Source organism: Vicugna pacos, chromosome 10 (genome assembly GCF_048564905.1).
Source record: "Vicugna pacos chromosome 10, VicPac4, whole genome shotgun sequence".
Taxonomy (NCBI): domain Eukaryota; kingdom Metazoa; phylum Chordata; class Mammalia; order Artiodactyla; family Camelidae; genus Vicugna; species Vicugna pacos.
The window spans coordinates 6,899,017-6,926,625 of record NC_132996.1 but is presented as its reverse complement, the minus strand read 5'-3'; the positions used below and the strand labels follow the sequence as shown (position 1 = coordinate 6,926,625).

General features: G+C 39.7%; 1 protein-coding gene across 4 annotated transcripts in view; it reads left to right on the top strand.

Moving 5' to 3' along the window:
* Positions 1-27,609, top strand: part of ARHGAP42 (Rho GTPase activating protein 42) — a 244,582-nt gene that overhangs the window by 138,494 nt on the left and 78,479 nt on the right. For all 4 annotated transcript variants that reach the window (XM_072968920.1, XM_072968922.1, XM_072968924.1 and 1 more), the window contains exon 4: positions 5,000-5,071. In XM_072968920.1, coding sequence (XP_072825021.1) covers positions 5,000-5,071 — 72 coding nt within the window. The remainder of the gene's footprint in view (positions 1-4,999; positions 5,072-27,609) is intronic.

Below are 27,609 nucleotides of genomic sequence, written 5' to 3'. Positions count from 1 at the left end.
GTCATCAGAGATGCACCCTGGTTCACATTTTTAATTAGGGTTTTCTATCATTTTGTATGTTATTTTCCTTTATTATGCAGTAGTAACAATAATTTTTTTTGTGTGTGACCCTTCTTTGGATATATGCCATTAGAACCAACCCCTGTGTCTAGATGCCCAGGGTTCTCTGCGTGTTGGCTTGAGTTGCATGCCTACACTTCTAGTGGGAACATGGAGGGAGGGAAGGACATTGCAGCTGAAAACCTTATCACGTAACGTACCGTTATCCCAAGAAAAACTGGAATACGGTAACTCTTTTAAATCCACCAGAAATTTAAATACCTTCCTAACTTCACACTTGCGCTACTTCAGAATTGAAGAATTTCATCCATGCGGTTGACCAGTGTGAGGGGATGAAAAGCATGTGTTCCCTGGGGGGGTGAACAAAGATGAGGGTCAGAAGCAACTCTATTGGGTTGTAAATCTACTTTGTGCCCTTTGAGTGTTGGCGGTTCCATTTCAGTCTCTTGAATTTAGACCCACATCTTGTGAACAGCAGCCCATCGACTGCACACAGAAGAAGCATCATATTTCAGATGTAAAACCACACATGTATTATTACGGTTTATGGAGAAATTTAGATTCCTGGTTATCTAACCGCTGTAGATGGGTGCTCTGAATGGGTCTCTGTTCTGTGAAATTAACTTGGATTTCCATTTCTACCTTTTGAATAACTACATTTTAAATCATCTTAGAAAATTCTAAGACTGCTTAGGAAACTTCTGAACACAAAGTTGACACTGAGAATTCTGTGAAGAAGCGAACATCTATTGAAAGCCTGCCAGGTGCCACAACTGTGCTTGCTGTTTTAAAAAGGCATAGATCTTTAATTTTTATAGAAACTGTAAGAGGTACAGCGATGAAGACATCGAGTCTTAGCAGTTGGGGGTGCCAAGATTCAAAATGGAACTGGCTCTAACTTTAACACTCACATTCTTAATCTATTCCAGGTGATTTTTCTGTTTCAAACTTCATTACTCCTATAAAATCGACTTAAATCTCCATTGTGAAGGGCTTGTTCTTGCACATAAGTAAATCTCTGTTTTATCTCTGTCACCTCACTGGATGTTTTTCTCCCCCTTCGTTTTTATCCATCTGGTACCCCCTGGAACTTTGGTTTTATCCTACTGTCATTAGTAGAATAAGAGTAGAGTGAAGAAAGAGAAAAAAAAATAGAGCAAATCCAAAAACAAAAGGAAAAAATGAAGAGCTACCGAAGAAACAGAGCTAGGAAGTAATAGTTGCCCCATGGGATGGTTGTTAATGATCGCATTTGGTTTGTTACAGCCTCAGGTTTTGTTTTAGTCCCAGGTCATATTTACATAACAGCCCCAGAAAGGTGGTGGCAGAGATTTAAACTATTGGATATGAATGTGAGTGCCAGTGTCTTAGTTTATGGCTCTCCTACCCCCTCTCTTTTCTCATCTTTTCCTTCCCAATAAAAAAAAGTTTCATTCATATTGATTAGTTCTGTCAATTTGAGGTGAGATGCTCTGCTAAAATATTTCTCTGAGTCTTCCCATGGTGTCCAACATAAAAGGTCCAAAGGGAAATCCATGGTCTTCATTCTTTCTCTGCCAAACATACTCCTACCTCATTTACCCTAGTTCTTTTTAAATAGCTTTATGTTTTATTTATTATTTAATTATTTTATTTTGGTGGAGGGAGGTAACTAGGTTTATTTATTTTTAGAGGAGGTACTGGGGATTGAACCCAGGACCTCAAGCATGCTAAGCAAGCACTCTGTCACTTGAGTTACACCCTCCCCCCATTGACCCTAGTTCTTAATGTGATGCTGAGGCAGAAAACTTAGTGCCATCTTTGATTCCTCTCCTTCTCGGTCCTTTTAAGTTTAAAAAAAAAAAAAAAGAAAGAAAAGAAAAAACCTACCTCTGAAGTTCCCTGCTACCCATCCATCAACGCCACAGGCACCTGACCTAGTTACCACTTGACACTTGTGTTCTTGCAGCCATTCAGCTGCAGTATCTTGCCTTATCTCTTCATTCTGAAACCATCCTGCATATTACTTCCTAGAGCAAGTTTTTACACTAATCCTCTGTTTAGAAGCCAGCGGTGACCCCTTGCTCAGGCTACTTTGCTTAGATTGTGGGTATCCTTTCCTTACTTCTTCCCATTAAGTTTCCTACTAATAAGGGACACATTTCTCCAGTTGGATAACATTATTAGTTAGTAACATAGCGCACCTGCTATGTGCCAGAACTGTCCAGCATACTTCATAGTCGTTGTAAAAAATTAACGAAAGGCTGATTTGATCAGGGCACCCACAATCGGAATGCACTCTTAACGAACACTTAATAAATGCTTTCTTTTTCTGCAGTGCACTCCCCCTTCCCACATGCCATGCTTAGTTCTGCCCCTCAGCCTTGGTGATCCCTGTTCAGAGGATATTTTTTCTCTTTGGTGTATCCAGTTCACATCCACCATCCAAATACTACCTGGACTCATTTAGTTCTCACGGACCTTCCCTATTGTCAAAATCCTGATGTATTTATGAGGAGTTGTGTATAGTTTATCATGTAACTGTTCTCAATATAATCGATTTTGTCTCAGTTTTCCCAAAAATTCTTAGCAGGACTTTTTGAGCATTAAATACTTGTTGAATCAATTTTTTTCTTCCTCTCTTCTTAAGTAGACGTCAACTTTCTGGAAGGTTTAGCCCATGCCTCATTTTTTTTCCCCTTCCCCACACAGCTCATCATTGTGCTTGGCACATATGTAAATACTTAGTGATTGAATATGAGAAAGTCTAGGCCACCTGTCTTTTGTGACTTTCATGGGAAAAATACCTTATCATAATGTGCATGTAAGATACACTCCAACCAAAAGGGTAATACAGTAGGTTCAGATATAGAAGTGAATCAAATAGGTAACTAAATACAGAACGACGTGCATTATCTATGTTTATTTGGAGATATTAAAAGCTCTAAATTTTGAGCACTTTCTAGATGTAAGGCACTGAGCTAAATGTTGTACATTCATCATCTTAGTCCGTAGAACCAAGTTGTTGGGTAGGTGATGCAGCTGATACGCGGACTGGTTAAATAGCAGCCCATATGCAAAGGAACCAGGCTCATTTGAAATACATGCACTTAAGTTCTGTGCTGCATATGCTCTTATTCAACCTCGTTGTTGGAGTTTTCACCACTTAGAAGTATCTCTCTGTTCAAGTTCATTAGCTTTAAATACAAAGATCATGCTTGTTTCCAGCATAAAGTAAACATTCAGTAAATGTTAGCCTTTATCGCTGCTCTTTTCTCCAGCTTGCACCAAGGCACTGTCTTTCCCCTTATGCACACTTTAACTTTAAAGTCAGGATCAGCTTTTCATTAGCTCTTTAAAATCTGAAGAAATTAATGTGTCTGTGGGCATATATATATGTGCCTTCATGAGGGCAAAGAGGATTTAGAGAGTGAGAATTAAAAGCGAACTACTTTGCTACTGTTTCCAATCCTCTCTCTGTTCTAAGAGTCCTGCTCAGTGTGTCTGGAGGGGTGCCTGTCTGAGCTCACAAATGGGAAGCAGGTGATGGATGTTGGAGGTATATCCAGCAGCCCTCAGTGTCTCAGGAAGGATTCTGAGTATTGATCTACATTGTATGTTTTCACGGAAGAGGATTTTAGGTCCTCTTTTCAAGATGTCATCTCGTTTTTCTGCAAATTGGTAAAAGACAGAGTCATGGAAGACACTACTGTAGTTTTTATTTTTGCATGTACTTTTTTTGTGTGTTTAGATTATGGAATTTAAGAAATAAAACTTGACTAGAGAATGACCAGTTTACTGAAAATAAGTGAAAGCAAAACCCCTTTATTGAAATTTTAAAATTTTGATATAATTTCGGAGAAAGAGTGTAAGAAGAACATAAGGAACACCTATACACCCTTTAACCAATTTTAGAACAGAGTGACTTATTTGAAAAATAGGTTTTTCTCTTCATCTTAGCATTTTCTAATTACATAATAGGATAGAATAAATGATAAATTTTGTTAACTGGGACTATCCCCCCTACCCCAACTTTACTGAGAAATAATTGACATACAACATTGTGTACGTTTAGTGTACAACGTGTTGATTTGATACGTTCATGTATTGCAAAATGGTTACCAGCATGGCACCAGCTAACATCTCCATCTTGTAACATTATTACTATTTCTTTCTGTGGTGAGAACATTTAAAATCCTATGTTTAATTTTGATGCTTTCTAATTTTTTTTTAAAATCAAGATTTCCTTTTGGCATAATGTTGTCTTTGGAGGTGTCTCCATGCATCCAGTCCCTGCTCCCACACTATCCACCCCACTCTTTACAAGACTCTTACAGATCTACAGAGCAATTTAAAGATTTATCTGTTTTAAAGCTTAAGTAAATCCCAATGTGAAGTTTTGGGATAAAATATAGTTCACTGAAGTGGAATGAGATACTATTTTAGTGGAGTTGGAAACATGGGAACATTCAGGCAAATCCCAAGTGTAAGGAATCTAATTAAATAGGGAAAGAAAATGAGCCTTATTTTGCAGTTGTAGAATTATAACATTCTAGTGGCAAGATAGAAGAGCTTTTATGTGGCTCAGTTTTAAAATGATGCTTCAACTGACTACATTAAACCAGTGTAATTAAAGATATTTTAAAATTTAATATCTGATGTGCTATTGCTGAGTTAAGTCTTAGAATATGAAATTTAAATATTTAAACTAATATCTCATCATTGTATACTTGTTTCACGTGATTCACATTATTGTTGGACTCAAGTGAAATAATTTGTGAAAGCAACTTAATTATAAAGTAGAAAAAGACTAGGACATGTGGAGTGTTTTTATTTCACTTTGAGAAGCAAAGGAGAAGAAAAGCTGTTTATAAATAAGTTGAATAAAGAAGCTGTCTTTTTTCAATATTATTTGTGTGAAATTATACAGAATGTAATGTACTTGCATTTTTAATTTCAGATTCAAAACGCTAATGATGTACTAATCGCGCCACTTGAGAAATTTCGCAAAGAACAAATCGGTGCAGCAAAAGTAAGTGTTGCATTTTATTATCCTTTGGATATTCTCCTGGTTATTAAAAATGATGCAGTTTAAGATGTTAACATTTTTGAATTTAGAATGACCTTTTAAAAAATTCTGTACGTCATTTTGAATTTTGCACAGAGCCTATTACAAAGACTGGAATTCTTCTGGCATAAAAACAATATTCTTCTTCTACTGAATAGAGAAGAAGTCAGCATGTTATAAGTGAGTTTCTCACATCTCAACAGTTGTAGGGAATTAACTGTTTTAAAGAGAGTGAAGTTACGATGAAATTATGAAGAACATTCCTAACACGTATATAAAATAAAAACTAGGCACAAAGTTATGTGTGTTGAAAATTAAGGCAAGAATCATAAAAGAACTCTTATTATTTTTTGTATTTTTTATTATTAATAAAAATATGTGTTTGTGGAAAACTTCAGACATGTTTGTCAAGCCTCTACATTAATGTTTAATTGATTATGGACCAATTAAAATTTCCATTAACCTAATAATTTCTGAGATTTACTTGCTTCCTCTTTCTTAGATTCATGTTTACCTACCTTCTCAATGTCTTGTAAGGACATAAAATTTTGGATTTCCAAACGGAACTCATCATCTACCATCCTTGCCCCATCCTATCTTTGCTTTGGTTTCCTTTTTAATCAATGATACACTCCTTCCCCGTTGGAGCAATGCTTTTCATCTTCTTGCAGAATTATTTCTGCTTCTTGCCTCCTCCCTTCTGTCTGAAATACTGAAATAGCCTACTGGTTGGTTTCCACGCCTCCGTCCTAATCTGTTAACACATTTTTGCCATCTTTGATTGTCATTCTTCAATGATGAGACCTTCAGTGGGTTGTCTTTGAGAGAGACAGTTACATCTCGATAATGAAAACTTTCCACAATGTGGCCATTTGCTACTTTTCAGACCTCCCTCAACCCACACAGTTGCCTATTCACTGATTTCTGTGTATACCGTGACTCCATCCATGGCTTTGTCCAAACTTTCCCCCTCCCTGGAATATTTCTTACCCTTCACTTGTTGACGTCTCGCTAGCTCTCCGTGGCTTATTTCGTGTCCCGGCACCAGAGAGAAGCCTCCCTTACATGGTCTTTCCTCATCTATGTGCTCCTCTTCCAGAATTGATACTTTTTTCCTCGTAGAATCAAGTAGTCCTCACATGCTTATTTCCTGTAGAAAAGCTATCACAGTCTGCCTTGAATTAGAGTTTTATGTGCGTTTCTCCACCAATTATGAACAACTATCGAATCCAGGACTAAACCAGAGCCATTTTTGTGTTAATTAACTCGGCAAGCATTTATCGATATCCTGGTTGCCCACCTGTGGCAAGTATGGTGTGTTGATAAGATTAAGGGACACAGTGGTAAACAAGACAGACAAGCTCCTTGCACTTGGCCTTTATTATCTTTTGTGTACTTAACAAATGCACTGAGGATTGTGACACAGAAGTGCAGGGTGCTCCACGAGACTATGATTAATGGAACTGGCCTTGTCCAGAGAACCAAGCAACACTTTCCAGAGGAAGTCTTGGTTAAGCAGAGAACTAAATGATGAGAAAGAAATAGCTAGAAATGAGGATTCGGGGGCGGGAAGGGAGGAACCATCTTTACATTCTCAAAGAGGGAACAGAGTAGGTGTGAATAAAGGCGTTGGAAGAGGAAAGAGCAGGCATTTTAGAGGAAAAAGGTTTAATGCATTTGGGGTATAGAGGACTGTGGGCGTGGAGGACGTGTGCTCAGCTTTATTAGTGGTTCATGGCATTTTACACCTTATTCTCTTTTATGCTTATTCACTGATAAGCCAAAGAAAGGTTGTATGTGGAAGAGTGATTATAATCACTGTAGGTGCACGTCGTGCACACGTTGGAGGAGGCAGTGAGGGAAAACCAGTTTAGGGGCTGCAGGTTAGTGGCTTTGAGTTCAGAAGGTGGTAGTGGCTTTATTTCGGAGGTAGAATGGAAAGGGTGGGAAATGGGTTGCATGCTGGGAAGTGAGCAACAGGACGTTTCAGGGATGACTCCCAGGGTTCTGGGTTACAAATTTGGGTGTTTTCTGGGGCCGCTTACTGAGATAGGCAGCACTTATGTTTGGATGGCAAAGATGGTGAGTTTGACCTTTAGACATAATGAATGAATTCGAGTTTTCTCCAGGACGTCCAAGTGGAGATAGTGAGCTGGCAGGTGTGTGTTCAGATCTGAACTGGAAATATGTTTGGGATTTTCCTCTAGGGAGTAATTAAAATCATGGGGCTAGATTAGATCCCCCTGGGAAAGAACAAGAGTGAGGAGAGGACCTAGATCCTATATAAGCTGAGAACTCTCAACATTTAATGTTTGGGGAGGGAAAAAACAAGACAGGTAAGGAGTCTGAGGAGGAAGAAGCAGAAGGAAGAAAACACAAGAATGGTATCCCAGAGCAAGGAAGAGTCTTTTCCAGGATAATAATAGCTACTGGTTCTTGACATCTGTACTGTGGGGGCTTTTGCTGAGCTATTACGCCTGTGACCTCATTAAATCCTCACAAGCAACCTGTGAAGTGAGTCCAGGTGTTCCACCTGCTTTACAGTGAGGAGAATGATCAGGTCACCTACGTGCACCAGGTCGCAGGGTTGGGAAGTCAGACTGGATCTGAAAGCAAGCTGTTTTTCCTTCAGAGCCTTGAATTACAGTATTTCACTTCATCAATGGTATTTTTATAAAATTAAAGACCTTTGCGAAGAATTCCTTCTCTGGTACAGGATATTCCAAGTTTCTGGTTCATTTGAAGTAGTAAATTTTACACGTGTATTAGGTTCTTTTTTAATTGAAGTATAGATGATTTACTATGTTGTGTTAGTTTCTGGTGTACAGCATAGGGATTCAGTTATAAATGTATATGTATATATATATTCCTTTTCATATTCTTTTTCATTATAGGTTATTACAAACTATTGAATGTAGTTCCCTATCCTATACAGTAGCTCCTTGTTGTTTATCTGTTCTGTATATAAGTAGTTTGTAATCTCAAACTCCTAATTTATCTCTCCCCTGCCTTTCCCCTTTGGTAACCATAAGTTTGTTTTCCATGTCTGTGTATCTGTTTCTGTTTCGTAAATAAGTTCATTCATATCATTATTTTTCGATTCCATGTATAAGTGATGTCATATGATCTGTCTTTCTCTTTCTGACTTACTTCACTTAGTATGATAATCTCTAAGTCCATCCATGTTGCTGCAAACTGCATTATTTCATTCTTTTTTATGGCTGAGTAGTATTTCATTGTATAAATATACCACAACTTCTTTATCCAGTCATCCATGCTTGAACATTTAGGTTGTTTCCATGTCTTAGCTATTGTAAGTGGTGCTGCTATGAACATTGGGGCGCATGTATCTTTTCCAATTAGAGTTTTCTCTGGTTATATGCCCAGCAGTGGGATTGATGAATCATATGGCAACTCTATTTTTAGTTTTTTAAGGAATAGCCATACTGTTTTCCATAGTTACTGCACCAATTTACATTCCCACCAGCAGTGTAGGAGGGTTCCCTTTTCTCCACACCTTCTCCAGCATTTATCGATTGTGGACTTTTTAATGATAGATATGGTTATAGATTCTTACTCAAAGGTTTAGGTCAGCTACAGTCAGAGTATCATGAGCAATTACACCCATTTTATTTTGTTTTTTAAATATCTCAACTGCTGGAGCACACAACAGTGTAATATGCCTTTGTCTACTCATTGGAAGGTTAAACTTGTGGTTGAATTGATTCAAATGAAATCTTGAGCATAAATGTTATTACACTTGGCCTGGTGGTAATTCTATGTATTTTGTCTACCCGATAGCTCTTAGTACTGTATTATTTCTAAGCTGCTTAAGTAATCCTTGTTTCGTAAAGTGAAAAAAAAGCAGGCCTTCTCTGATGCACGTGTAGGTCAGTTTTCTCCTGGCGTTGTGGAAACATCTCGGTAGGAATACAAACCTTGAAGGAGGAGGGGAACAGCTCAGTGGTAGAGCACATGCTTAGCATGCAGGAGGTCCTAGGTTCAATCCCCGGTACTTCCATTAAAAAAGAAAAAAAATCTTGGAGATGTTGATTTCTGTCACTTTACTTCCTGTTTAGTTAGGTACTTTCTTCTTTGGTAAAGAAGTTTATTCTACTAATGACACTGCCGCCTTCCAGTCCTGACAGGGGAGGTTTCCCACAGTGTGTCCAGGCCAGTGGACCAGCTGTGAGGCAAGAGTGCCAGTTATGTGTGGAGCCTCCCGCTGCAACTGGGACGCCCTCAGCTTGGTCCAAGTGGAAAACAGAGTCAGAGTGGCCCTCTCCTCAGCGACCTGTTTAACGTACTTAAGTGAAGTGGATAAAATCCGTGGACGTTACAAACGTTTCCTTTGTAGTGTGTGTTTATGGAGCTTTGAGACACCTGATACATTGCTGTGGTAGCCAGACCCTGAGTGAGATACAGTTGTGGGGGGAAAAAAACAAAACACTGTGCGTCTGCGAGAGGCAGTAGAAAAGATTAATGATGAGGTTGTTGAACGGAAGGACAGAGGAGACGGGTCCTGCATTTGAATAGCTAAGGATTAGAAAAATGATCTGTAAACAATTGTCAAGAATGTATTTATTTAAAAGTTCTTCGTCTGGTGGTGTGTGCAGAATGGGGTTGTGCCACAGGCCTGCCCTGTTCCGTCAGCGTGTAGAACTGAGTGTTTGGTTTCTTTAATTCATCTCCTGATACACTGCTGCTTTAAATTCTAGAAATGAATGGAAAGTAGGTATTCAGAACGATCTACGCCAACCAGAATTTCCACGGTATGAATAGATCTGGAGCAGCATTATTTTAGAGCAAGGTGAATTATAACTTGTTTTCACACTTTTTGCGTTAACTGGCAGCTGTATTTCATTGCACTGGAGGTTCCTCCTTGCCCCCAGAGGAATTAGTTGTACGTCCTATCTGTACTTCGCACACTTGTTCCTGCGTGAACTGGCTGACTCCAGAGTGGAGGTAGCACTTCATATCTGAGTTCCTAATCAAAGATACTCACGTTAGGGAGAAATACGTGTGTGTAAACATGAATTCGCGCCATACTATTACATACTTTCAGAGACAGAACTGGCTTCCAGGAGGCCAGGGGCAGAGTTCCCGCGTGTAGACAGACTGAGAAGCTAGTTGGTGTCAGAGTGAGGACTAGAACTCAGTTCCTCAGACCAGCGGTCTTTCGATTCCTCCATGCTGCTCTTTAGAATACTCTTTTGTGAGTTTTTTTCCTCTGTTTTCAGCACACAAATGATTTGATGTGAAATATCTTAATTATAAAAGTATTTCAAATATGCCTAGACTCGCCCACTTTGAATTAAGCCCGTTGAATACATGTCCCTTGATTTAAAAGTTTCACAGCACACGCCAGGCATTTGGCACTCGCTGTTTTTATTAGACGAAAGAAACTTGAGAAATACTGCCCATAAACGGTAAAAGGTACATCTTCACTTCTATAGGAAATGTTTTTAAGACTGGTTTTCATTTTCAGTGAGACTTTACTAGAAATCTTGTGACCATTCTTCCATGGTTTTAAAACAAAAATAAATAATACAAGATTGATCACGCAAAAGTAAAACTTGGTTTTCTTTATGTTGATTTCATATTGAAGACTGGAGTAGACCTGGACATCTCTTGTCTCTTTGTCCATAATAGAGTTTGGTTCTGACTCTGAACTTTTGTTAATTTCATGGCGAGGCATGTTTCAAAATACTAATTTTAACATATCGTACCTTTGAAAAAAATCTGGGGAGAATTGTTATGATTAATTCCATTTATAGGCTTAAGGTTTCCTTCATGTGAAAAATGGCTACACATACTTGGTTCTCTCAAATATACAAATGCTTTAGGGAATCTAGAGGAATTACAGATACTGATTGCACGTTAAAAAGATTTTGCCACTGAGCTGAGTTACTCATCTGATCTAATGGGTAATAAATACTTGGGATTTATGATGAGAACAGTCCAGAAGAAAGTGGTTTATAGGGTCAGATTAAGGTCACCCTCCACCTTCGTCCTGTTTTCGACAGGTCCTGCAGGGAATGGTCAGGGTTGGTTTCTCATGAGTGGCTGATGCCTGCTGAGCTGAGTCTCTCTCAGACAGGTATTCTCTGGCCAGGGCTGTATTTGGGACTGAATTCTGTGGGCAAACTATAAACCATTTGATAGTTTTCTTGAACCTACTTGTAACTCCCTATATCGTACCCTCTGTCAGAATCTATTACGTTATATAGAGTTGCAGAATTACTGACTTTGTTATTTGATCACGTTTTTGAACAATAATAGTTCCCCTTTTGTGATAGTTAATCAAGTGCTGCCCTCAGCACATTACGTGTAAACTCATTTAACTCTCACAACCAGCGTATGAGGTAAGCAGGCTGCTAACACACACAGAGAAGTGAAGCAAATAGGCTGAGGTCACATAACTAGGAAGGAAGAGAGTTAGATTTTAAACAGAAAGGAGAGAAAGCCTATAGAGCTCTTTAGTAGCACTACCACGTGGGTAATGCTCAAGAAATGTTAACTAATTCCTTTTCCTTATTCTTAAAGAAGGAAAATTGCCTGGTTAGCTCATTTAGAGAGCAAGGTAATGTCTTATATTCATTTAACAGCTAGTTCTGTGGAGTCATACAAACTTGAGATCAAAATCTGGCACTTAATACTTACAGGAAGTGTGACCTTAGGTAAGACAATGACCTTTTAAAGCCTTGGTCTCACCATCTGAAAAATGGACAGTAACAGAACCATCTTCATAGAATTGAGATGAGAAGCATAATTTGACATTTCATATAAATTGCTTAGCATAATTTATTTCCACGTAGGTACCAAGGTGTTCATTTCTCTTGTTTTATAATTAATAATAATTACTGCTATTATGTACTTACTGTCAGTGTTGCAGAATACTACCATATTAAAGTATTGCAGTAAAATAAGGTCTTTGTTCATGTAGGTTAGTTTGCCTTATTTTGTTCCCTGGACAGAGACAAATCCAAGTTGCTTGTTAAATATTTAGATAGAGTGATTCACGGACGTACCAAGCAAGAGGCGTGAGATGGACATTCCTTATAATTAATTACAGTTTACAGTCTATGCAGCACTGTTACTTACAACAGTCTTACAAAGCAGGGAGTATCATCATTTTTCGGATGACTGTCTGAGACCCAGACGGATCAAGCGCATTGCCAGCCGCCCAGAGGTGCCCGTGTGCTCCGGCTGGGACTCAGATCCAGCCTCCTGATCCCTAATTCAGTAGTTTGGCACCATGCCATTCCTGCCTCCTTCACGGGAATGTAAACCTTTCTTTATTGTTTATTGTGTGTTTTCACCATCTTTTACAGTGTTCTTATGAGGTGAGTATCAGCTCTGACTGACCCCAGTGCCACCACTGGAAAAACACACAGATCGCATTCCTTGGAGACAGTGAGCTGGTCACAGTCTCTATATTTGACAGGTGGAACCATTCGGTGTCTCCACATACTTTGAAAATTCTGAAGGTATCATGTTTTTATGGACGTTTTAGAACTTGCCATTCATTGGAAACACTGAGCCTCACATAGAGTTAGAATTTTGGATAGGGTTGCAACCCAAAACCATTTCGCTGAAAAATTCAATTCACATATATTACATCTCTTTATGTTAAATGTGTATGTGTGTTTATGTACAGATATAGATTATTATAACTTTAGTAAGTGGCTGCTGTTTGGCTCAGATAAGAGGAGGGAAGATATGCTCTTTTTTCCATTTCAAAATAAGCATTTTATTTTAATTTTATTTTTTAAAAATACTTTTATTGAAGTGTAGTTGATTTACAATGCTAGTTTCAGATGTACAGCAAAGTGATTCAGTTATACATATACATACATATATATTTTTTCTTTTCAGAATCTTTTCCATATATACTATTCTAAGAAATTGAATATGGTTCCCTTTGCTATGCAATAGGTCTTTATTGTTTTATCTGTTTTCTATATAGTAATGTGTGTCATTTTAATTAGTTTTAGATACAGGAAAGTTACAAAGATAGTACAGTTTCATTTCCTCAGTTTCCCGCAGTATCAGCATATTATGTCTCCATGATACATTTGTCGAAACTAAGAAATTAACACCGAGAAATCACTGTTAACTAACATATAGACTTTATTCATATTTCACCACATTTCATTTTGACTCAATACTATTGTTTTCAAACATGAAGTCATCTTATTTTTTTGATAGAGTTTTTAAGGGCCGATATTTTGAGGTGGGTGAAGTTCAGCGGACATGTATTCCTACTGTGGGAGCAAGCTCAAGAAAAAATTCTGAAATGGGAAAGGTATCAATCAGAGCTTCTAGGTTGGAGATCCAGGGGCAAAAAGGCTTGGCTGGTAGGGGCTGGGGCCAGCTATCAGGGGTGAGAAATGGGTACGTGGAGAGAACTAACTGGCGCTTGCCAGGGGAGGGAGGTGTAGGGGGTTGGACAAAATAGGAAAGAGAGGTACAAACTTCCAGTTATAAAATAAATAAGTCACAGGGATGTAAAGTACAGCATAGGGAATACACTCAGTAATATTGTCATAACTTCTATGGTCACAGATGGTTCCTAGACTTACAATGATCCCTTCATAATGTATATAAATGTCGAAGCACTATATTACACATCTGAAACTAATATAATATTGTCTGTCAACTGTACTTTAAGAAAAAGTTGACAGTAAAGAAAAGAAATGAATATGAGGAATGGTTTTATATTTTACTTAAATTATTCCAGTCTTCTTACCCCACCCACTGAAATCTCTCATAAAATATGTCTCAGAACCTGTCTTCCCCACAGAGCAAAGCCCATTACATTTGGACTTGGCAGTTCATTCTCTTCAATTTATTTGTAGTTGTTTTTGTTTGGTTTTTCATTCTTTTTTTTAAATTGAACTATAGTTCATCTCCAATGTTGTGTTAGTGTCAGGTGTACAGCAAAGTGACTCAGTTATACATATTTTTGTATACTCCTTTTCAGGTTCTTTTTTATTATAGGTTATTATAAGATATTGAGTAGAGTTCCCTGTGCTGTACAATAGAGATGACATGGTCTCATGTTATGATTTGATTACAATAAACTGTGGGTAAAATTATCTCTGTTTTCTCTCCTAATGATTCTTATGTTGATGCCTGAAGACTGATAGTTAGGAAACATTTTGAACTTCCCTACAAGTTGTATTTTTACAAAAGATCCTTACAGCAAATTTTCAGGTTAATATGTACTTTAACACATTTTCCACACAATTTACAGGTGCCATGCATAAATAGGAAGTGATAAAAGACAGTGGAGCCTCACTTACAAACATCGGTGTTGAAATCAACGCCGAGAGGTCTGGAGAGTGAAATCTGCTGTCCAGTTGTAGGATTCTTCTCATTCTTCAGTGCTCAGCCTTTTTCAGTGAGAGTCAGACCTCTTTCCTTGTAACAAAGTCTTCTCAGTAGCAAGTCCAGTTACTGAGGGTTAACCTGGTGGTGGGAGAAACTCCAGTTAACTGATGAAAATTTTGTAGGTTCTCTTGCTTCTAAAAACGGAGTTCAAAATTCCCACCTCCATGGAGCAGGTATCCCTGGTGAACTTTGTATCTTCCCGTGGTAATAAGGTGATTTCCTTGGTTCCGAGGCTGGTGTCTTTCTTTGTAGATACATTCTTTCCTCTACCACGTGTACTCGGTGCCCTGCTTGCTGCAGGAGATTCCTCCATGAGAGTTGATGCTTCGGATGCATTTCACATAGATTACGTTGGCTCTGAGCGTTGCTGTACGTGTTGCCGTTTTTACTTACACCTTCATTGTTCAGGATCACTGCCTTCCCTGTTCTTGGGGTGGTTAGGAAGCAAAGTATCGGTGATTTCTTTTCCTTTTTTTTTTTTTTTTCAAATTGAAGTGGTTAGAAATATCCTGAAATACCTAGGAGATTTCATACTGACTTCAGTGGGAATCTCAAACAAGAACACAATAAACTTGGAAGCATTTTATTTTATGTTTACATTTTGGAATTCAAAGCAAGTTGCAGATATAAACAGGAATACACTGTAGGCATCAGGAAGAGGTGAGTTTGTGGTATTTGATACAAACCATGGAGATCTGATAAGATGACTAACTGTCATCAGTGAGCTAAGCCGTCTGTGTTTGATTTTACACTATAACAGCTGCTTATTTGTTGAAAACAAAAACACAAAAATATTAGACTTTATTATCAGGGTGCTCTAAAAAAGAAAATGAAAGTGAAAGGACTTTCCCAGTCATTATTATTGAATACTAATTTTTTTCATCTTATAATCTATTCTTTGGGTTTTTTGCAAATGAGTCATGCCAGCATTTGAATTTCAGTGATACTTTATTAGTCCTTTCCTATTGCCCTCACCTATATTTTACATGTATCAAATTGGAATTAAAACTTTATAATAGACATCAAAGTAATTGGAAACCCTCTAAAGACTATGAATCTGTGTGTTAAATATTTAGGAAACACATAGATTTAAAAATTATGAAGAACCTCAGACTACTTCCCCTACAAAATTAGTTAAAACCTTACATTACATCTGAAATACAGAACATTGCCACATATTGTCCAGCAAAAAAAGAAGAAAAAATGTATTGAGTACCAGTGCCAAAATTTCCAGGGTCAGAATTTGTCTAGAAGCATCTGAATTTGTTGAACATCCCTGTTAAGTTTAGTTATTTTTAATAGGACATTGTTTTAACTTACCAAACTCTTCTTTTCTATAAACAGCTTCTGTTTTTCAGTGTTCTTGTTAAATTTAGCACTGAAAATTGAACATGAAGCCCCAGAGAGTGTCTAGTTGCTGTGTTATAAAAAAGTATCAATATTGACCAATACAATTATTTACCTTTTCACTGTTTATGTCACATTGTTTATTCAGATCAAAGTAAAATCTCTGCACCTCTTAAGGTGGAGCTCTTTGGTTCCATGCTTGCCTGGCAGACTTTTCGGATCTGATGGTGAAACGTGTAGTATGTTGTTACTTCATTCCAAACTCATGAGATCTTTTGACATCTAGATTTTATCACCTAATTTATTGACAAGTTCTCTACCGCCTCATCCTCCTTTCCAAGCTCTGAGTCATTAGGAATCTGATGAGCACGCCATCATTCATCTTGCCTTAAGTCACTGACACAAAAACGTTCGACTCCACGGTGTTGATCGGCTTTGCATCAGGCATGGTGTTCAGTCTTGCGGACGCGAACATAAGATACGATGCTTGACGCCGTGGAGCTCATGGCATCGCCGAAGAAGCCCCAGAGAAACAGATAATTGAGATGGAATGGGATTAGTGGTAGATGTGAAACATGCCTGCAGTAGTATGTGAGCACAGTGGAAGAAACCCTTTCTTCCGACTAACCAGGGGAGGCTGGCAAAGACGTTTGTGAAGTTTCGGTGCAGTTTAAAGGCTGGCAGAAATCTTCCAGTTGGTGTAAGGGAAAACAGCATCCCAGGCAAAAGAAAAGTCACAGTGATATATAAAAAGTTTGTGATGTGGCTTAGAAGCTTGATGTAGTCTAGTGTGATTAGAGCTGTTGCTCGTAGCCTTAAAAACAAAACAAAACAAAACAAATGAACCACATTAAGAAATGTACTTTACATGAATTCAATGAGTGTATGTGTTAATGTACTTCTGTTATTATATGTGATGTAATCTGATTTTTTGTGTTGTATTTTATGCTGTTTCATTAAAACAAATGCTGGTTATAACCCATGAAACTGATTGTATAATCCACCAGTAGGTCATAACCCACAGTATAAATAAATATTAGGCCAGAGCTTAGCATGTATATGGAGTGTGTGGGCAAATTAGTGAGAAATGGGGCAGGAAATATTCAGCTGGGGCAGCACAGTGGAGAGTTTTGTGCTGCGCCAAGGAGTTTTTTTGGTTAATGATAGTAACCGTGATGACAATGATGATGGTCAAGATATGATAGATATTAATCATGTTTGTCAGACAGTTTCAAGGCAGCTCACATATTTTTGTTATTGTTGTTTGCACTTTATAACAGGGCTGTGAGTTACGGCTATTACTTTGGCCCTCTTCTTACCAGTGAGTAGGAAATCTAATTTGCCGAGGATTGGGCCGTAAGTACCAAAGCAGGTACTGAACCCAGGCAGGTTGGCTCTGAGGCGCATGTTCCTCATCACGGCAGCGTTCTCACGTGGCCAGCCTTGAATCTGTATTTTGAGAAGACGGTTTCTGAGCATTGTGAAAGGCTAGAGTCAGAGCAGCTACCGGTCAATAATTCATCAATATTTGCAGGAGAGTGTGTGGGATGAATTTTGTTCCACCATCAGGGGACCCAGTCCTTTCTGTGTTCCTGCCGGCCGCACAGAGCTTAGTAAATAGCAAATCACGCCAGCAGGAGGGCCACGGAGTAGACAGCCTCAGGCCCGCGTCCAATCACGGAGGCCTTGGACTCTGAGCTCCCACTGGTCACCCTGCAGCACCTCGCAGCTGTCTGGAGTCCTGGTCTTCTCCAGGTTCACACGTGAGCCTCTTTGTTAACCCTCCAGTTTCCTCCCAGCACCACTTTGATTTAGCAGCTCCTGCCATCATGATGCTTGTCTTTTAAGTCAGTATAATTCTCCAGTCTACCACATCTTTCCTTTTAAAAATTTACTTCTGTCCTTCCCTTTGGGTGGGAGCGGCTTATCTCCCTGTCTGTGAAATCTGCTGTCACCAAGTTCCCAAAGGAAGGCAGGCACAGGAGAGGGGGAGCCCACCCCTCTCCTCTGTGTGGCCTTTTTACCAGTTCTCTGCACCAGCACAGCACCAGCTCAGACCAAGTAGCACAATGAAGGCCCAGATGCTCCAATGTCTTCTTACAAAGTTTTCCACCCTTTTTAATCTTTATGCTTTATGTTTAAGGGTTGGCAAAGTGGGCTGAATGTGGCCCACTGTCTGCTTTTGTGTTGCCCAGAAACTGCAGTGGTTTTAAATTTTCATTTTTTTTTTAAATAGAAGGGTGATCTTTTGTGACAAGTGAAAACTATGTGAAATCCAGATTTCAGTGCCCATAAATAAAGTTTTATTAGAACACAGCATTGCCCATTTGTATTTTCCTTGGTGCTCTTAACAATAGCAGAGTTGGGTAGTGTAAGAGACTGGCCCACAAAGCATAAAATATTTGTTATCTGGCCCTTTGCAGAAAGCAGTTTGCAACCCCTGGTCTAAGGGCTGACACAAATTTTGTTTCTCACCTCTGTAGGCTCGTAGGTCTTTGTTCAAACAGGGCCTTCTCTGATATCATAGAGTTAATCACATGAGCTTGAGGATTTGACTTCCTCTGTTGGAAAAACCACAGAATTTACAGTAAGATAAATTTGGGTGTGACCTTCAGCAGATTAGTGGCTAAAAGTCAGATTTGTAACACAAACAGCAAAATTTTCATTTGAAGTATATTTATCTTTATGGGAATCTTTTACCTTTGAAGCCAAATATATATTCTCAGTTTATGGCTATGGTTTTGGCACATGAGCAATTTAGAAGAAGCAGATAAATCCTTTTTACCTCCAAAGAAGAATGTGTTTAAATACATAAGAGAAGACCATGTAAAAACCACTTTATAATTGCATGCTTTTGTTGGGGTTTCAAGTCACAACCTGCACTGCTAAACAGAGTAGGCAGCCTTCCTTCCAACAGTGTTATTTTAACTAAGAACGCAGTAAACCTCCATCATGGATTTAACTTTCTTTTGTCTGTGTGCTCGGTTCCTTACTGTATGCCAAAGCAGCCAATTAAATATGGGGGGAAAACTGAGAGGATTTTTGCCAATAGATGATTCATTTGTTAACCAAAAGTATTAAACATTTACGGGAGGGAAGGTATAGCTCAGTGGTAGAGTGCCTGTCCAGCATGCCCAGGGTCCTGGGTTCAATCCCCGGTACCTCCGTTAAATAAATAAACCTAATTACCTCCCCCCTCCAAAAAAATACATATATATATATAAATATTGTGGATGTATTTGTGTAGACTTAGTGCTAGATAACATGTTTGTGACTGGTCGAATATATTAAACTAAGGTCTGCCATTTTTATTCACAATAGTAAACAGCTCTCACTGACTTTAATAATAGATTTTGCTTCATACAGCTCCCTGCTATTCTGCCTTTAGAGTAGATCTTGCGTCTTTTTCTTCTAAATCTAAATCCAGTCAGTAATAAAGTGAAGCCAAACTGAATTTTCTCCTGAGACCATGCAGCCCACGTTTGCATTGAGAGCCTGGTGATTTACTGGCCCCGAGCAGGAGAGATGACCTGTACAATTAACCGTAGAAACCCAGTGAGAAGTGAAGTGAGCTCACTGTAAAAAGATTTTAAGCATTGAAAAAACTTGCCTTATTTGGTAAATGTGGTTAACTGGTCCCAGCTGGCAATGCTGGTGAGCTCATTGTGAGATACACTGTCTCTTTAAGCCAAATTCCTGTATTCTTAATCCATTAGAATTAGAGTGTTAAATGGTATTTGTTTAGGTTTCTTGATATGCTGTGGACTAAATCAAATATGAAAGAATTGGATTCTCTGCTGAAAATTAAAGCTCACAATGCATTGACACTTGATCGATTTTCTGTATGTGTTTTCTGGTTTATGATGTTGTTTACCTTAGGCTTTGGGGAATTTTGGTTTTAATGTTTTCCTCGAAGAACAAGACTCCTTTGGGAAGCAAATTTGTGTTTACTTTTTGGCTTTACGATGTTTTTTACTCTATGCTCATGTAAGTTTACTCTGTACATTAGAATTTTAGGGTGGGGTCTGTTAATTGCATTTCCTTTAGTTACCACGTAGCACTTCATGTTTAGAAAAGAAAGGCTACAGCATTGTGTGGCTTCTCCTTAAAATTCCTGCCTCAGGATTGGATGTTTCCTGAAGTTGGCTTTTCTGAGTTAGATTTTTTTAGAGGGAAAAGCGCAGCCTTTTGAGTCAGATAGACCTTGGAGCCAGGAGGGTGTGAACTTGAGGACTTCAGGACAGTTCCTAAACGTTCATGGTAATGAAAAGTGATACCTGTTCTTCCCAGGATTTGTGAAAGTTAACGTGTGTGGAGGTGCCTAGTGCAAAATTGATATTTAATAAATGTCAATTCCCCATTCACTCTGTTCCAGCAGTGGACTAATTCCAGCTTTTCCTTGGCCTCACTTTACACTGTGTCCTTTTAGATTATATTTCTATAATCTGGCGGATCCTCTCTGCCCCTGTCATCAGTTTCCTGTTTTCGTAGCAGGAGAGAAAGGATTCTCCATATCCTTGTCATTCAGGCTGCAGCCCAGCAGCGCCAACTAGGAGTTTAACAGAAATCCAGTCTCTCTGGTCCCACAACAGACTCAATGAATTAGCATCTTCTTTGTAACCAGATCTCTAGTTGATTCAGATGCACAATAAAGTTTGAAAAGCACTGCTCTGTATCACTTCCTGGGAACCCACAGCTCCTGTGAGGCAGGTAGACCTCTCTATGTTGGGGAGTGTCCCGGGGTTTTGAAGTACTTAATTGGCATCAGAGAGATGACCCAAGAGAGAACTGAGAAAGAATGATTTCCCTTCTGTGCTTAACACATCACTTCCGCGCACCTGTGTGGACTTCTCTGCTTTTGCCGCCAGCAGCTCTAGCTGTGTTGGGACTGTAGACTCCTTCAGGGAAGGACTTTTTTTTTTTTTTTTTTTTTTTTTTGGTAAAGATACTAAATGCTCACCTGTGTTGCTGTGGGTTTCTTCCTGGGGCCGAGGACTGTCGACTCTGGCATCACTAGCCCTTTTGGACTAATGCCCGCCCTCCACCCTCAGCCCCACACCGTACATCCCCTACTTTGCCACTTACATTCCTATCCGGCTCTAAGCTTGTGACTTTTGGTTGGTTTTGATTTTCTCTCTTCCTGCCCCGGTTGTCCTATAGGAGCTTTTTCTGTCCTCGTTATGGTTTTCAGGTGAGAAAATCATCTTGCCAAAGGATTAAAATCTCAACCATCTGTTGGGCTCAGATTACAAGATCATCTCTTAGCCTGAGGGGTCTGTGGGCTTTCGCATCACTGAACCCTCGTCCTGCGCGGCACATAGCCTCTGAGCTGGGCAGTAATTTATCCTTCTACGTGCTCATCTCATCTCTGGACTGAGCACCTGGAAGACATTATTTATTCAGTTTGGTACCTCCCGAGCCTGGAACAGAGCAACACGCTGTAATTGTTGGTATTGCTGTATCCTGTCTGTTGGCTCATCAGTCGCAAAATTCTGAAGACTGAGGGGCTGGCTGTTGGGTTTGGGAAACCACATAAAGAAGATTGTTAACAGAAATACTTAGACCAGAAAGGGTCTAAGAGATAGGCTTAGTCATGGGGCTTCATGGGCAGGAAGGTGGGACTCCCTGGGGGTCTTTGTGGGGTGCCTGAATAGCTCTAGAGGTGGGTGTGGTTCTCTGATTGCAGGATATTTTCAGAAGATAATATCCAGGGTAGTTTGTCATGTCTGTGCAATGACATTTATGACAACAAGTTGTGTGTGGTTTTCATCCTTGAAATGCACTGTATGAATATTGCTATTTTAAGTGTGGTTAGAATGAGAACTTAGTGGGTATTTTTGCTTCTACACTCTCCTTTTCATCGGTTGGTTTTTTTTTCTAGTTGCTATAAATCGCTCGTTATTGTTTGAGCAAAATTTATAACAAAAATAGTAATTATAGTAAAAGCAGTTAAGGTTTTTGTTGGTGATGGTAGCGGTTTAAAATATGCCACGTAAGTCCTTTTACTCAAAGCATCCCCAAATCGAACCTGAGGCTTTGGTGTAGCCTCCTTTCTCTCACTTTGTTGTGTTTATTTTTCGGGGGCTAACATTTAGCAGCTAGAAATTTATTTTGATTAACAATCCTGTAAGCCTAATCAACTTAAAACACATTGAAAGTAATCGTTTTGTAGTAGCTAGCAAATTGTTAAATAGAAGCCAAAGTAGAATCACTAGATGATGAAGTCACAAAAACGAAAATGAAAATGTCATTGGTGACAGAAAACAGATTTACAGCACTTTGCCTGCTGTTTAATTCAGGTTCCATCCTCCGTTCCTACCTCTTTCAAATTCTTTTCCCATTATGACTTGACTTTAGTGAAATTGATGGTTCATATTTCAGAATATCTCCAAATCCTTCCCGGACACTTTCCTCTAGAGAACTAACAATCCGAGAAAGCCATTTCTGGATCCAGGAGAAATGTGGGGTTTTCTTATGGTACAAAAAGGGAGCTGAGTCCTGCTGCGAGGCCCCACCCCAGAAAGAATGCTAAGAGCAGATCTTACAAATGCCAGACTTGACTGAGAGCCTGGGTGGTCATATGACCACAGTGAGAAGTAGGAGATTTTTGGATTGTATGTCATTTGGGTGTCATCGCAGATTCAGATACAGCCAGTTCTTTGCGCCTGCCCCTCCCTGGCCGTGAGCCTGCGGTGGGGGTGCAGGAGTTATTTTACTCAGGGTACTGTTCCTTCCCCTGGGAGTGTTGGCTTGGACGCAGGTGCCAGATTAGATCTGACAACACCCAAAGCTGGCCTGGTTTGGTCACAGATAGATGAAGAATTCATTGGATGGCGGAGCTGGGATGTGGATTCTGATGGGCTCGAAAGCCCTGGTGCTTCTGCCGTGCCCTGCCGCCCTCGCTTGAGACGAGGGAACAGCAGCCCCTTTCCTTCTATGCCTGACAGGGCATCAGGGCAAATCAAGTCCAACAGTTCAGAGATGGGGCCCTTATGAGCTCACTGTCTCTATTGGTGCCAGAAAGTTTTAGGGAGCTAAGTGTATCAGTTATATTATCCCATGTTGATTCCCTGCAGAACCATACGGAATCTTTAATGTCAGCAGTTCCCTTAGGTTATTCACATAGCACTTGCCCTGCTGCCTTGAAACTTGGTGCAAAGCGAGAGTCAAATTCCGGGTATCATCGAATCAGTTTAAATCAGCCCCGTTATTTCCCCTGGGATATCAGCTGCTTTTGTCCTACCTTCCCCTTAAATAAAACCCTTTGTTTTTGAGCCTGAGCATATTTAGATTTGAAATTGGCTCTCTAAAGTCCAATGCATAAAGAGTTTTTGCAAAACTATATTTCTGTTAACTTCTTGAACACATTTTGTCGTTGACTTGGAAATACTAGGGTCATTTTTAATAAATGAAACAAAAGCTCATTGTCAGAAACTATAATTGCCAACTTCAGATTGAATTTTCGTAATTTTGTTACCCATGCAAAAATGCAACAGGCAAGAGTTAATAAAGTATTTTTAAATAGGGTAAGATGAGTGGAACCAAAATGAAGTTATAAGCGTATGTAGACATAGTTCAAATGACCAGATGTAAATCCTTTTCAAATTTCTACCAAAAGAACTAATTACGTACTTTGGGAAGGTAAGTGTGCAGTTTCTCTCCAATAGTACTGTGAGTTAAACAGTTCTCAGTGGAGTAAGTTTGAAGCCAAGAGGACGAGTTGAATTTTTATTTACCTCTTTCAATGGGCGGCATCTCCTGCATGTGCCCAGATCCTTAAGTCTTGAGGTCTGCATTTTTTATGCTAAGACCTTCTAGGCGGGTACCTTTGGGCACGTTAATATCAAAGGCTACGTTTCATAGCCAGCTCTTTGTATTTTGCAAGAATCAAGTGAATTTTCTCATGTGAAATGTCTCGAGACTTCTGAAGTATTACTCAGTGGTTAGTTATTATTATTTTTTCCAGTATAATGAACCTATTTCCAGCTTGTCCTTTTTCAAAACAAGCATTTTTCTTGTGATTTATTTCAATCCAAAAAAGCAGAGCCATCCTACAGGGAACAGACTCCCTTGAAAAATAGTGAGGGGAAAATTTCCTGCAGGGGCTGAGTAATCATCTATGGGGAATGCGGTACAACGCACTGCTTTATAGAATTGAACTCTCTGACCTCTTCATTTCCTTCAGACTCTAGGGTTCTCTGATTGCTTAATTTTATAAATTTTTTACAAAGATGCTCCCTTTTGTTTTTCCTTGGTTTAGAAATTTTTTTTTGCATGACTTTTGGGAGTAACTCTTGATTCCTTCTAATTTTTTAATGATGGTCACAGAGAATTTGCTTCTGTATCTGAACTAATTTGACTTCGCACGGTGAAGCCCGTGCCACTGTTTGGGGGCTACACATTATTACAATTATTGATGCATTATATTGAAAGTTAATTGTAAGAAATGACTGTTCAGCTCAGTGCTAGCCAACCCACCTAAAGCCCAATTAACAATAAGATTGCAATTATTTGCAAGACTGCAATAATGGTTCAACTTCTTTGAGAAGAAATAAATTACTGTGGGCCAAACACTGAATTGGATTTAGACTTTATTTAGACCAGCCTTGATTTAAAATAAAGCTGATCTCTTTCTGAACTTTGTTATTTGTTAAATTGGGCAGTTTGAAAGAAAAGCACTAGTTAGAAATTAGGAGACTTGGATTTTGAGTCATAACCTCTCTTAAATGGGGGTCTTCACATGTAGACCAACTGCCTGTCTGACACTCACAGCCCTTCACGGCCCCTCCACTCGGGAGTCACCCTGTCTTGTGCTTCGGCCAGGGAGGGAGGAACTGCTCCAAGGCCATCCATTCCAGCTGTTCCCAGTTTTGCGTGGAAGTTCTTCCGTATCGAACACATCACCCCTGTTAGGGACCCAGTCCTGTGCTGAGGACTGGACACACATCAGTGGGTAAGAGGCCGTCCTTGGCGTTCACCTGTGCAGTCCAGGCTCTGAGGAAGCTCAGCTCTGGTTCTCCGTGGCGTCCCTTCTTAAGGCTCATGTAGGACCAGTGGAATGAGCGCTGTGCCCCAGGATGCTCCATCAGATATTTATCCCATCAGCTGTCAGCTCTCTCTCCTAACCTGCGTGCGAACCCCGTGAACCCTTTGGTCTTTGTTTTCTGCCTTTTGAAATGACGAGGTTACATAATTTCCCTGGGCCGTTCTGGCTCAAGAACCTCTGCCCTTCTTAAATAGTAATTTTAACTTTTTCATTTGAAGCACTCACCTAAGATGTCGGCTGCGATGCAGTATAATTGTGTGAAGTTAAGTGATGGACACAGAGGCACCGCTCAGAGACCCTTCCTCTGGGTGGAAAGGCTGAAGACAGACATGTAAGCATTTTAGCTGAGAAGGTCCACTCACCGTGGAGCTGGACGCCCCGCACATCACCAAGAGCCGCAGTGTCTTTGACTGCCATGAAAAACAGTCTTTCCTTTTTTAATGCTCTCCCATAATTTAGCTTGACGTGGATCCGCAAGCCACAACAAACTATTCGTCAGTAATGATAATTTCAGTCTTTGTAAAGTGCCTGCAAAATGACAATTTAGACTTCTATTTTAGAGGAAAGTGGGACTTTGTAGTATGAAGTGTTACGTGGGGAAGAATGGAAGAGCTGACCTAAAACGAGGTGGGGGATGTGAGTGGGGGAATGTGCAGATACTGGTGTGAAATGTGCATATTATTTTTCCTTTTATCTGTAAACTTTTTTGATCAGTTATTAAGATATATTTTAGGTCCATGTGGAAAAAAGTAAATTTCCATTAAGTTCATGACATTTAAAATGATTTTTGGGGCGAGGGTATAGCTCAGTGGTAGAGGATGTGCCTAGCATGCACAAGGTCCTGGGTTCAAGCCCCAGTACCTCCATTAAATAAATAGATGAATAAACCTAATTACCTACTCGCCTAAAAAAAGATGAATTAAAAAATAAATAAATAAAATAAAATGATTCTTGACCAAAAGGAACCAATTTCTTGTTTTATCATAGAAAGGCTAAAAATAATATTCCAAGTAATTTACCTTTTAGAATCATAAAAGTAATTGATTCTAATATTCTTTTTTAATTCAATTTTTTTTATCAAAGTGCAGTTGACTTACGGTATGATATACATATGTATATGTGCATATATGCAATGGAATATTATTCATCTAATATTCCTTATAGGGAAAGAGGGATTTAGGAGGGTTCTTGAAGAACATGTAACGTTGTTGAAGAAGCAAGAGCTGTGTTCCCCCTGGTATGTGGAAGGGCGCTGGTAAGATAACAGTGGTGGTGGTCACTGTGGTGGAGGTGGTGGCGTTCCGGTGCCGCCGTGTTTCTGTGATGTGTTAGAATCTGCTGGGTGTGGTGTTTTCACATATGTTCTCTCACTTCCTCCCAGTGAGGCTTCTAGCATCACCGCAGCAGAAGCCAGGCTCTTATCCTTTAAGTTCTTAGACACTTAATCGAAATTTGTGTGTTTACTGTGGTAATTTCTGCTTTGAGTCGTGGAAGTATATGTGCTGAACTGTCTTCTCTACTTGAAGATAACGATCTTCAAAACAAAGCTGTGTCTTAAATAGCACAATTAGAGGGCGTAGTAAGTGGTCAGTAACTGTTTAATGCAGCGCTGAGGTGGTTGAATGTGTTGGACAAAATGAGGAAAGTGCAGGTCAGAAAGGTTCAATGGCATTTCCCATCTTAGCACATTTGATAAGTGGTCTGGTCTCTCCACTCTGGTTTTTTGGTAATGAGAAGGCTCTTAGCATCTCAAGGCAGACAAGGTAGGTGAGTGGTGGGTCTGTTTTATCCACAAACACTTCCTGGCTTTTAGGTTATTTTCTGGATGAATCAGGTAGCTGATTCTTCTGAGGCATGGGAGACACGGAGGCATGAGAGAGCACTCTGCTGACTTGTGTCTGTTTCCTACACTATCAGCGAGTCAGTTCTTACACTGCCTGCAGAATAGTGTCAGATCCCACAGGTTCAGGATTCAGTCCCGCAAGTCTGTGCTGCCCAACCTCACCCCGATCCCCAGACGCCAGCGGCAAGTTCAGGTTGTGACCGACTAGCTTTGGATGGGGAGGTCCCCACAACCCTCTCCTTGGGTTTGATTAATTGGCCTGAGCAGCTTACAGAACTCAAAGAAGCATGTTCCTTACTAGATGACTAGTTTATTAAGAAAGGATACAACTCAGAAACAACCAGATGGAAGAGGTAGGTAGGGCAAGGTCTGTGGGAAGGGGTGCGGAGCTCCCATGCTCTCCCAGATCCTCCACGTGTTCACCAGCCCTGAAGCTCTCCGAACCTTGTCCTCGTGGTGTTTGTGGATTTGTTCATTAAATAGGCACAACTGATTGCACCATTGGCCATTGGTGATTGAACTCAAATCTCCAGCCCCTCTGCCCTCCCTGGAGGTAGGGTTTGGGTGGAGAGAAGGGTGAGGGACTGAAAGTTTCAACCCTCTAATCACATGGTTGGCTCCACCGGCAACCAGCCCCTATCCTTTGAGACTTTGTCAAAAGTCTCCTTATTAACATAAACTCAGGTGTAGTTAAAAGGGGTTTGTTATGAATATCAAGACATATTTATTATTCTTATCACTTGGGAAATTCCAAGGGTTTTAGAAGCTCTGTGCCAGACATGGGGGTGAAGACCGAATGTATATTTCTGATTATAAATCATAATGTCACAACTGTCAACCCCTGAAAAAGAAGCAATACCAAAAGCATGG